The 13,121-nt window shown below is 50.7% G+C and overlaps 1 protein-coding gene across 1 annotated transcript in view; it reads left to right on the forward strand.

Moving 5' to 3' along the window:
• The first annotated feature begins 4,187 nt into the window (after positions 1-4,187).
• The window catches only part of LOC141051773 (cytochrome P450 2G1-like), a 37,830-nt gene continuing 28,896 nt past the window's right edge, over positions 4,188-13,121 (forward strand). The window contains exons 1-2 of the mRNA XM_073548796.1: positions 4,188-4,511; positions 4,870-5,032. Coding sequence (XP_073404897.1) covers positions 4,332-4,511; positions 4,870-5,032 — 343 coding nt within the window. The 5' untranslated portion in view covers positions 4,188-4,331. The remainder of the gene's footprint in view (positions 4,512-4,869; positions 5,033-13,121) is intronic.

Consider the following 13,121-nt stretch of genomic DNA (forward strand, 5'->3'; position numbering starts at 1 on the left):
TGGTGGCAATTGGCGCCAATTTCACACACAGTCTTTTACACCAACACAGTCTATGGCACACAGGACCCGGGGGGGGTACCGAGCTCCGTAATCCTATTCGTGACGCCAAATTGAGTCGCCCTCCCAGTAATGGGGAAAATGGGAATGGTTGAATATAGTTAGATGAATAGTTCGTGACGCCACCCGTGGTGTTCGGCAAGGGAGGTGTTAAGCCGACGCTGCACGCAGATCCGCTGGGACTGATGGTATGGTGTAGCAGAGATGGGGGCGCCACAGATAGCCTGAGTCATAGCCTCCTCCAATGAGCTGGATGGTGGATGGAGAGCCAGAGCAGCCTTCAGTTGATCCGACAGTCCTCTCCTGAACTGACATCTCAGCGCAGAGTCATCCCAAGATACCTCAGTGGACCATCGACGGAACTCGGAGGAATACCATTCAGCTAAAAGCTTCACCTGAAAGAGACTCATGATTGTGTCCTCTGCCACTCTGACCCGGTCAGGATCGTCAAAAATAAGTCCTAAGGCCTCAAAGAACCTTTCCACAGACACACATTCAGGGGTAAAAGCAGGTAAAGAGAAAGCCCACGATTGAGGTCCCTCCTGGACAGAGGCACAGCTAGGGTTTTGGTTCATGGGGGGGGGGGGGCAAAACTTCTGAGTGGGCCCTCAACCAGGTAACCTTGATTACAACGGGGAGACGCACAATAATAGTGGAGGAGAACCTCAGCAGAGGACCGTGCTGTTGCTGAAAATAATTTCTAAATAAAGACCAATATTGATATTACCACCATACTAGTCCTACAGAATATAAAGTATAAGCGATCACAGCACAGTTACAGATGGTAACTTACAGCTGATGTTCTTTCTGATGGAATTGTTCACTTTTCCTGTCTTTTCCATCTGGCCCAGACCGACATAACTTCTTCCAGCCAGGACTCATCTGCAGAGATTCCAACAAAGACACATGTCACGTCTTATATTTTCAGCACTGTCACCAATGGGACTATTCCCAATCTGCACAAACTCCTTATCCTGCTGATATCCCAATACTGAGCCGCTGCTGCCGTATGTCCCCCTGTTACTGCACCTGCTATGTGGTTCTCTGTGCCCTCTAAATTCTAAAGCAACTCTCTAGAAAATAGTAATGCCGGGTACAAGTGCCCTAGAAAACAGAGCCCACATTTTGTCCCCTAGAAAGTAATAGTGCCATTTGTGCCCCTTTGACAGTCACAGTAGCCTTATAGCAATATGTGCCCACTTTACATTTAATAATGTCCAGTCTCCCCCCTGTACAGCTCCCCTTTACACTGTATGATGCTCTCTTATACACAGTCTAATCCCCCCTCCCTGTATATATACTGACCGCTTAGTATTCCCCAAATTGTTTGAGAGCTCCAACACTGTAATCTCCATACTGTATGATGGCCCCCTAGATAGCCTCCATATAGTATAATGCACCAGACAAGTCTCACTATCGGCCTCCATATAGTATAATGCACTCCCCATAGGCAGACCCTATAGAATAATGCAGCCCTTTATAAAATGCACCCCACAGGCAGCCTCCATAGCATAATGCAGACTCAAAAAAAATAAATCCAATACTCACCTTTCCTCCTGGTTTCTTCACTGCTGCGAGCTCCCGCACATCTCCAGACTGCAGGCTCCGAGTAGTGATGTCATCGCGACCCCCTGTCAGTGTCAGTGACATCAGAAGCTGATGAGAGGGGGATGATGGGAGACGGAGCATTAGGCCGGGGTCACACTGGCGAGGAATATGGCCGAGTGAGAGGCCACGGACCAATGATTCTCTATGGGGTCCCTCGCACCAGCCGTATATTTCTCATCCGTATTCTACGGTCCGTGCCAATCACAGCACAGTGTGAGTTTACTGTATAGCGCACTGAATTGCCGGCTTTGCTAAGACACCGGGTGCATATTTCTCGCAAGTCACATGTGTGGTCCTTGTGTAATCCGTATTTTTTGCGCACCCATAGACTTGCATTGGCGTACTATGGCCGTAGTACGCTGACAATCGCAGCATGCTGCGATTGGCACGGAGCGTAGAATACGGACGAGAAATATACGGCTGGTGCGAGGGACCCCATAGAGAATCATTGGTCCGTGTGTAATGCGTGCTTTTAGCGCCTCTCACTCGGCCGTATTCCTCACCAGTGTGACCCCGGCCTATTGGCGCGATCTGCATGCTAATACAGTTACATAGCGTAGCTCTGTGTAGGCCACCTCAGAGCACGGGACCTGGGGCCACCACCCTCTCTGCCCCCCCGGTAGCTACGCTACTGCTTCTGGAGTAGGGAATGATTATCCCCGCCTGCTGACTCACCTACAGAAGATCGGGGTCTAAGAGAAAACAATAGCTTGCAACTCTCTTTGAACATACGGGACCTCTCCTTTTCCCCGGAGAAGGTATCTGAGAGCCTGACCGTAGGTTCAGGAGAGTGCAATGAGACATCAACAGTGTTAGAATGCTTACAGATAGACAGGGAAGAAAATCCCTGCAAAGATTTTAATGTGTCAGAAAGTTCTCTTTGCAGGTGGTTATGAGACGTTGCCAAGGCCCTATGTTCCTCAGACAGCTCTTGCATCATTTGTGTCAGACTATCAATTTGATCTGCCAAGGTATGGAGCGGATCCATAGAAAGCAGAGTAGAGAAAAAAAAACTAGCTGTTTCTGGTCAGTTATAATATCATGCTGCTGCAATGCAGGTAGGTGCAGGCTCCACAAAATGGCAGTAGAGTGAAAGCTGGACTGCACCTAAACAGAGCTGTCCTGCAGTGCAGCAGTGAGACTACCACAGGTGGCAGCAGAATAGTCAAACAAGCCGGGTCAAATCCTAGACTGTAGTGCAGTACCAAAGGAATAAGCAAACTCACGGTCAGAGACAAACCAGGGAATCAGCAACTGAAAGAAGCAGATAAGACAAAAGACAGAAGCAGGTCAGGAACCAAGCCAAGTTAAAACCATTTAGTCAGCACACTAAGGGTATGTGCACACGCTGCGGATTGGGGTGCGGATTTGGCTGTGCGGATTTTGTAAAATCCGCAGGTAAATCTGCAGGTCAAAAGACCTGCGGTTTTACCTGCGGATTAGCCTGCGGTTTTTGCCCTGCGGTTTTTCATCTCCACAATGGAGGAGATGGCAAATCCGCAGAAAGAATTGACGTTTAGAAACCGCAGGAAAACTACACGGAAAAATCTGCACCATCTGCAGAGGTTTTTAATATCCATAGGATATTATTGTACTGTACACCGCAGCAAAAACTGCTGCAGATCCGCAGCAGCCAAATCTGCTGCAGAACCGCAGCAGAATCCACAGCATGTGCACACACCCTAAAGGGAAACACTGAGTCAGGACTGAAACAGGGGAAAACAAAGACACGGGATCAGATAACAAGCATAGCAGGAGCAATCAGAGTCAGCTACAGCAGCCCTAGGCAAGAACTATAACTGACATCGCCTGCAGGAAGGAGCGGCGATAAATAGCAAACCTGAACCCAGATTGAGGCTGAGAAAGGTTAACCCTTACATGATCAGACCGGGAAAAAAGAAAAACAGGACTGGATCATGACATTAGGTATCCATGGTTATGACCACTCATATAATGGCAGTTAGTTGTTAGTGGTTGTAAGTTACCATGGATACTTTAGCTACCGCAATGTCCTGCACATGGGGTAATGGACATAGCTAATCAGAAGAACTATACTACATTTCTAATTAGAGGTATTTGCTAATATTATTATTATTACACCTGCTACAAATTGAGATAGTGTCTTGGAAAGGGGCTCCGCAACTGGAGCTCATCTCTTGCCATTACCTGCCACGTGTGGAGGGAGCTCAGCTCCTGAGCCCCGTACACACACAATCACATACATGTATGTGATATTGCATTTAGGGGTTAAAAGGGACAACGACAACGTGAACATAACAGTCGTTAGTGTCATCATTCTGTTATCATGCCAGGTCATGTTCTTGGCAGCACGTCCCTTGTTTACCCGGGGCAACGTGCTGGAGATTTTTACACCGAAGTAATCGCCATGTACAAGGGTTTGGCTTATTTTTTTTGCTTTTTGGCTGAATAAATTACAGGTTTTGTGTAAATGTGACATTGAATGTTCTCTCTCCATTATCTGACATTAATCTGCGTAATTATTATACTTTTTCCAACTTATTATACAACCTGGCTGTAATTCTGCACCCGGCACTGCACGCCCTGCCTGTCCTCAGCAATGATGAGCTGGAACGTTGCCCAGGACCTAACCCTATATAAACACACAGGACACAGGGAAGCCCAAGCTGTACTCACGGGGACTCGGGATGGCATTGAATATCGCATCCACACTTCTCCTGGCCACTGGAGTCACTCTCCTTATTTATCTCATTAAATGGTGGGGTATGGTCAAAAAGAAGGACCTACCCCCAGGACCCACACCTCTGCCCGGCTTGGGAAATATCCATCAAATCAGCACCTCAGAACTACCACGGTCATTAGTCAAGGTAAGAGCTTATAATTTATGACAGTCTGTGTTACTTGCTCTGTGGCTTGCAGTAGTTTCCACATAATCAGAGTTATCAGCAGGAGATTATCACTGCAGGACTAGGTGTCATGTGCACAGCAGTCAGGCTAATCTGTGACCCCACCCCCACCACTGATTGGCAGATTGCTGACAATGTGTACAATGTATACAGGCCAATTAGTGATGTGTGCAGAGTTATACACAACTTACTGCTACATTTACAGCAGAGAAAACAGCGTCTGGGTAAAACTTTCTCGCACTGGTAGGATGTAGATTTATAATACACTCTTGTGAACATGGCCAAAGCGTTACATCCATCATTTTGTTTTATTTTCTAGCTAAGTAAGACATATGGACCCATCTATACCATCTACATAGCAAATCAACGGACCATAGTACTGACTGGGTACGATGCTGTGAAGGAAGCGCTGGTGGACTGCAGCGACGCGTTTAGTAATAGGGGAGACTTTGGAGCAGGAGAGTTTTTTTCTAAAAATTATGGTAAGTTGGAAAGTGAATATTTAATCTGAAAATGTCAGTCATTGTACAGGAGGAGGTGAGCTGTGACATCACCTATAGTGAATCGTGTATCCAATGTATCTACGGTATATAGAGGTGTTATCAGTCATTGTATAGGAGGAAGAGGTGAGCTGTGATATCACCTATTGTGGATGCTGGATCCTGTGTTATATACTGTATATAGAGATGTTTTTAGTCATTGTACAGGAGGAGAAGGTGAGCTGCAATATCACCTATTATGAATGATGGATCCTGCGTTATCTACTGTGTATAGAGGTGTTATCAGTCATTGTACAGGAGGAGCAAGAAGTGAGCTGTGATATTACCTCTTGTGAATGGTGGATCCTGTGTTATCTACTGTATATAGAGTTGTTATCAGTAATTGTACAGGTGGAGGAGGAGGTGAGGAATGACATCATCTACTTTGTATGGTGGATCCAGTGTTATCTACTGTATATATAGGTGTTATCCATCATTGTACAGGAGGAGGAGGTGAGCTGTGACATCACTTATTGTGAATGGTGGATCCTTTGTTATCTACTGTATATAGAGGTGTAATCAGTCATTATTCAGGAGGAGGTGATCTGTGATATCCTCTATTGTGAATGTTGGATCCTATGTTATCTCCTGTATATAGAGGTGTTCTCAGTCATTGTACATGAAAAGGAGGTGAGCTGTGACATCACCTATTGTGAATGGTGGATCCTGTGTCATCTATTGTATATAGAGGTGTTATCAGTCATTGTACGGGAGGAGGAGGTGAACTGTGACATCACCTATTATAAATGATGGATCCTGTGTTATCTACTGTATATAGAGGTGTTATCTGCTGTGAATGGTAGACCCTTTGTTATAAGCTGTACATAGAGGTGTTGTGGCGCCCCTGAGGGTTCAGTCACCACAGAGGTACTGCACCTCCTCCTGAGGTGTAGTATCCCACTCCCCAGGTACGATGGTAACACCTGACCAGACTCCAGCACCTACATCCAGCACAGACACCTTACAACAGCAGAGCACCCTTTATGGCAGCTGCTTTTGTTCATGAAGGGTGGTGGTTGGAGCTTAGATTACACTAAAGGGGAAAGCTGACAGGAAGTTAGGCCAGTTCCCTGAAGGGGGAAGCAGAGAGAGGACCTCTTTGCAGTCAGAATCCCCATAGAGGGGTAGAAAGACGGTTCCCCACTGGGGAAGGAGGGAAAGGACGTAGATGCAGCAGCCTCCTGTGAGCTGGAGCTGCTTTCCAAGGAAAGAGGAAGAAAGAAGGATCAGTTGTTCAGAAGGAAGATAGAAAAGAACGGAACATGGGGAGGAGAGAGACTGGGGACTAGGGCTAGTGCAGAGCCCTTTTCTAAGATAAATGCGCCAAGGCCGGGCGTCGGTATCCGAGGCTGTGTGTGATACTAATGATCCTACAGCAGAAACCGGAGGAATAGAAGTGACCACTTTATTCCCACCTAAGACTCGAAGACACAGCAGCAACGTGTGTGAGCCGGGACATGATTGTAGGAGTCCCCGAAGTAGGCTACAGCTGCCTGTCATGCGAGTGGAATTATAAGTAACATCAAGAAGGAGGAACTTGAGTGTAATTCAGAACTACAAGTAATTCAGATTATCTCTAGAAAAGAGACGTTCAGAAAAGGCACAAGAAAGGGAGTGCTGGAAGGGTGTATTCCATCTGCCTGGGAGTTGGCTAAGCCCCTGACCTGGAGGCTGCCACACTGAAGCGGGCACCTGTCTATGCCAGAAACGTGAGTAAAAGAATTGGAACTGCACTCAGCTGTGTCATTGCCTCCTTCCTGCGCCAGCCTACTCAGCACTGTTACATCTCTGTGCCTAACACTACACTATCTACCTCAACACCTACTACTACTGCCCTGGGACTACAGCTCTGCCTGTGGAGAGTTATTCCATCTTTGCTGCATCACACAGGACACCCAGGGCCACGGACCGGGTCACCGCCACCACGACACTTCCCCTTTAAGAGATCGACCCTGTACTGAATAAGGTGGAGAACCCCACTAGCCCTGGGGGTGATCCAGTGTTACCTGTTGAAATTTTTTCTTTAATAAATAGCAAGAAGTATAAGCCTGCCAAGTATGTAAATTGCAAGATTTCATTTTCTATGCAGATTTTGATATGAATATAAATAAACAAATAAATAAACTACGGTATGTATTTCACACAAAAACGTGATTTATTTTATCGGTCATTTTCTGATGATAAATTCCCTGGTAATAGATGAAGAGACTGATAATGGATGGATCATGTCGCTGTGGATTACTTATAAATATATGTAAGGTATTGGTTGATATTCTGGCCATAATACATAAGCTGGCAAACTGCGCCAAGGTTCCTTACACTTGCCAGTCCTACTCTAACATGAAAGCCACAGAAAGAGGAAAAAATCGTCCAATATTCAGGAAAACACCAAAAACAGGCAGAGATGCTTACCTGTATGAACAGGCCTCAATACATCTGCACTAAACAGGGTGCAGTGGACCCAAGTAAAATGGCAACTGCACAGGTGCAAAACACCAAATGAAACAGCCAGCCTACAATCAGGGATTGGCCGTGTGGCACACCAGTGCAAAAAAATAATCCGTATGTGGCAGTGTTCACACAGGGAATGCAGAGCATCAGGTTCACAGCCTCTTAGTAACACCATATAGGGGGGCTGCCCAGTGCTATCTATAATGCATCCTGTGTGAACAGAGGCAACAGTTTACAGAACCATTTGGGCCCAACTTCACCCAGAAAAAGATATCAAGTGCATAAAAACATATAAATGTGGATTACTGTATGATGCTACTGTGGGAGGAACGGCCCCCGTCGAGTGTACGGGCCGGAACCAAGGGAGCCGTCATCCGTGTTCCAGGGAAAACTGTCCCCGGGGGGCAGAATTCGGGGATGGACCATTGTGACAGACAGATGGGCTGGGGGAGGGACCAGTATAAAGGAGGCGGGGAATTCCCGGGACGATGAGTCAGCAGACCGACACAGAGACAGCTGGAGACGGTGGGAGTGGCTGAAAGCGAGGGCGACTCACCAGTGCCAGGGAGGACGCTCACCGAGGACTCCAGAAGGACGGTACCGAGGAGATTATCCGGGACTTGCTGCCCCGCTCCAGCCTGTGGCCATTGCGGCCCCAGTTCGAGTTGCGGCCGCTACCGCCTCCCTTCAGTCCGTGGCTGCGGCCTACTCACGGTCGCTGCCATCTCGTTCCAGCCCACGGCTGCGGCCTGCTCCCCACCACCTGCAGCCGCCCTGTTCTCACCAGTGGCCGCAGCAAGTACAGTACTACCGGCGGCCACCACTGTCACGCTCCGGTCCGCAACAGGGGCTGGGCCTCTGCTGACCGCGGACTCCCCGTCACAGCCGTTAGCTGCACAGGTGGCCTGTCATTCGCCACACTTCGCTGCCGCCTGCCCCAGGCCAGGGGTTGCGGCCCAACCATCCAAGGACTCCGCCAGAGCCTGTGGGGCTCCAGTGTAATCAGCGCGCCGGAGTGCGCGAAGACTTCGTCATCGCCTCAGCAACTGGGCCCAGCAACTACTACGCCGAAAGACTACCAACCCGAACGGTGAAGGACGTCTGGACGGCTAAGTTGACTTTATAATTAAGGACCCGTAGTCGGCCATACCGCGGCCCTATAGTGACCAGCTGTTGCCGGTAGTCGTGTTCTACCGTTTGTGTGTGCTTGTATAGAACCCCTGCGAGGGCAACCCGTGTTACCCCTTTGGTGATCAGGCCGGGACTGAGGAAAGTTCCCTCTAGTCTTATAAAGCGTTATTATAGAAAGCACCTAATTGTCTCGCGACTTGTCACTGCATCCTGCATACCGGCAAACACCACATTTGGCGTAGTCAGCAGGATGCAGTCTCCGAGCGCAGACGGCGGTGCACCTGATCAGAGTGGGGTTGCGGGCGCTGCTGATGATGGGGGTCCCCGCTCCAGCATCTCCCTGGGGGCGATGCTAAGTAACTTGCCCCGGTTTTCTGGCTCCGATACCCTGTTGTGGAGCAGGACCGAGTGTATGCGGGGCCTCTTCCGTATGCACCCCATGACCCCCAATTTAGAGGCTGAGGTGGCCCTTATGTTGCTAGATGGCGAAGCCCGGAAGTCGGTTATGTTGAGACCCCCGGGGCGTCGCAACACCTTCGCCAGGGTCTTACAGATCCTGGAAGAGACCCACGAGGATCCAACAGACTTGGGGGAATTGAGAACCCGGTTGTTCAGTCGGATGCAGGGGAGGGGGAGACCATCCCCAGTATATGAACGCCCTCCAGGAGCTACACACCACCCTAGAAAGGAAGGATGGAATAGGGGTAGGGCCCATCGACATTACCCTACGTGACCTGTTAGTGACTGGACTCCGGGACCCGCTAATCAAGCAGGCATTGCGGGAACAGGTCCGAGTGAACCCACGTTTAACCTTCTCCGAAGTGGGGAGTCAGGCCCGGGTGCAAGAGCAAGAGCAGGGGATGACGGCTCCTGTGGGGAAGGCCCAGAGCCTGGAGTCTTCCGTAAGCGGTGTCAAAGAACCTCGATGGATCGAGGAAATGAGACAACTGAAAAGTAACCGGGGTGAGCTGGCTGAAGTGAAGAAAAGAACGGAGACCACGCCCGGCCGACCTGGCTACAATTCCGGGCCCTGGGGCCCTCGCAATACTCGGGGTGGCCGAGCCTCACCGCCCCGGTGTTATGAGTGTGGAGAACTGGGCCACTTCGCACGGGAGTGTCCACGGCGTGGGAAATACCCACCCCGGCGGACATTAAACTATAGGGCTCCGGGCATGGGGGACGCCACTCAGAGCCGGAAGCCACAACGAGGGGTGGTGAAAGTCCCGAAGAACTGGTCGCTAAGTGTCCAATAGTATGGGCCGAAGTCGAGGGTCATGCTGTACGGTGCCTAGTGGATACAGGGTCACAGGTAACGACCATGCCGGCAATGTACTTCCGGCAGCATTTTCTGGAAGCGGTAACGCCCCAATGGGGGCCCATGATACGACTAGTGACCGCAAACCAACTGCCGGTACCGGTCACCGGAGTGGTGTGGCTTCAGATGACATTGTGTAGTAAATCCCTCGGCCACCGGGGAGTGGTCCTAACCAAAGGAGAGACTAACAACTGTCACCCGATCATCTTGGGCATGAGCATACTGCGGGAGTTCGGCAATCTACTCATCAATGACACCACGCAGGAGACCCTAAGTCAGTGGGGTTCTCGCACGGCCCAGGGGCACGTCTTCCAGCGGTTGGTGCGGGAGGCGCGAGTGCTCCAGGAGTGTCAGGAGGGTGAGGCGCTGGGCAAGGTCATCGCACCGGCGGGCCCTCCGCTCGTGCTTCCTGGGGCAGATGGTGGTGGCTCTGCCGATCTGTGCCCCAATACCACTGGAGAGCGTGGAGGTGCAGGTGGAACCATGTTATTCAGAGCGCCTGTACCCTGGCATCCTGGTGGCCCGCTCCCTGGCCATAGTGCGGGAACGGACCGTCTATATATGTTGTGTCAACCTGGAAGATCAGGATATCGCCCTGAAGCCCTGGTAAGGCCATAGGAGGAGATGCTGCCGGACCCCGCGGTCCAGTTGAGGGTGCAACCCAAAGATCCCTGGGCAGTGACGGTACGAACCCAACAGGCTGCCACATCCTCGGCCCAAGAAAAAGGTCGAGTCATCCTGGAGAGAATGCGGGCCGAACTTTCCGGCCTAGCGCCAGCCCAGCTTCTCCAAGTAGAGACACTTCTTGGACAATTTTACAGTGTCTTCGCCAGCCACGAGAACGACTTCGGATGTACCACGGCCATCACCCATGGGATCCCCACGGCAGGAGCGGCCCCCATCCGGGAGCGATATCGGCAAATACCACCGCAGCTATACCAGGAAGTGAAAACTGTGTTAGCCCAAATGCTCCGGAAGGGGGTCATACGAGAAAGCCAAAGCACTTGGGCGGCCCCTATTGTCTTGGTTCAGAAAAAAGATGTCACGTTGCGGTTTTGCGTGGATTATCGGAAGTTGAACGCCTGCACCATCAAGGATTCGTATCCACTGCCCCGCATAGAAGAGTCTCTGTCCGCCCTGGGGAACGCGACGTACTTTTCAACCCTTGACCTGGCCAGTGGGTACTGGCAGGTGCTGATGTCGGAGGAAGACAGGGCCAAGACGGCATTCATCCTCCCCATGGGACTGTTCTAGTTCAATTGGATGCCGTTTGGGCTGGTCAACGCCCCAGGAACTTTCCAGCAGTTGATGGAGTGGTGTCTAGGAGCAGGGGCGTATACGGGGGGGGCAGCCGGGGTATTTGCCCCGGGCGCAGCCCACAGAGGGGCGCCATCGGGCCGTCTGATGCAGCGGTCCAGAAGGAGGCTCCCCGTCAGCGGCATTCTTCCACCCCCCACACTTAGATTCTCCCGTTCTCTAAGCCGGCTGTCAAATTGACAGCCGGTTCAGAGAAAGTGCTGCGCGTTGGTTCCCAAGGATTGTACTAGCGTCTTCAGACGCTAGTACACTCACTTGTTGCTCTCCAAGCCCTGACACCGCCGGCACTTCCGCATCAGTGAAGCACCAGCAGCGTGATCAGGTCACATGATCACGCTGCTGACATCACTCGCCGGCTCTTCAGAGGCGAAGACACAGGGCAGGCAGTGAGGCTGAGGCAGCGTTGTGGTTGGTGGTAAGTGCTCCAGCTCCATACGGGGCAATGGAGCTGAAGAAATATGAGGAACATATGGGGGGCGAGGGGGGAGAAATATGAGTAACATATGGGGGGCGAGGGGGGAGAAATATGAGGAACATATGGGGGGCGAGGGGGGAGAAATATGAGGAACATATGGGGGAGCAAGGAGGGAGAACTATGAGGAACATATGGGGGCAAGGGGGAGAACTATGAGAAACATATTGGGTGCAAGGGGGAAGAAATATGAGGAACATATTGGGGGTGAGAGGGGAGAAATATGAGGAACATATGGGGGAGCAAGGAGGGAGAACTATGAGGAACATATGGGGGCAAGGGGGGAGAACTATGAGAAACATATTGGGGGCGAGGGGGAAGAAATATGAGGAACATATTGGGGGCGAGAGGGGAGAAATATGAGGAACATATGGGGGAGCAAGGAGGGAGAACTATGAGGAACATAAGGGGGGAGAACTATGAGAAACATATAGGGGGCGAGGGGGAAGAAATATGAGGAACATTTTGGGGGCGAGGGGGAAGAAATATGAGGAACATAGTGGAAGCGAAGGGGGAGAAATATGAGGAACATATAGGAGAGCAAGGAGGGAGAACTATGAGGAAAATATGGGGACGAGGGGGGAGAAATATGAGGAACATATGAAGGGGCGAGGGGGGAGAAATATGAGGAACATATGGGGGGCGAGGGGGAAGAAATATGAGGAACATATTGGGGGCGAGGGGGAAGAAATATAAGGAACATATTGGGGGCGAGGGGGGAGAAATATGAGGAACATATTGGGGCGAGGGGGAGAAATATGAGGAACATATTGGAAGCGAGGGGGGAGAAATATGAGGAACATATAGGAGAGCAAGGAGGGAGAACTATGAGGAACATATGGGGGGGCGAGGGGGGAGAAATATGAGGAACATATGGGGGGGCGAGAAATATGAGGAACATATGTGGGCAGAAATCTGAGGACATTATGGGGCCAGAGGCATTTCTAGGGGGGGGCAACCGGCAGAGAGGCACATTCGGGCCACCTAATGCGGTGGTCTGCAGTGTCTCCCCTGGCGGCTGCTTTCTGCAGCCCCGCAGCCTGGGAGTCGGCCGTTCTTTGTGTCGATTGTCAAGCTGACAGCAGGCGCAGAGAACCTACAGAGTGCCGGCTCCCAGGGATCAATTGTACTGGCGTCTGTACGGAAGCCAGTACAATTGAAGCTCTGACAGCCGGGTCAGAGAGCGAGCCCTAAGTGTGCTCCACTGAGGAGCTAAAGAAACCACTGAAGATGGGAGGGCGGGATTTGGAGTGGGGTGGTACATAATGTGTGGGGAGATTTGGAGTGGGGGGGATATATAATGTGTTTGAGGGATTTGGAGTGGGGATGGGGGGTTATTTAATGTG

Source organism: Dendrobates tinctorius, unplaced genomic scaffold (genome assembly GCF_039654945.1).
Source record: "Dendrobates tinctorius isolate UK_male_01 unplaced genomic scaffold, ASM3965494v1 ptg000158l, whole genome shotgun sequence".
Classification (NCBI taxonomy): Eukaryota; Metazoa; Chordata; class Amphibia; order Anura; family Dendrobatidae; genus Dendrobates; species Dendrobates tinctorius.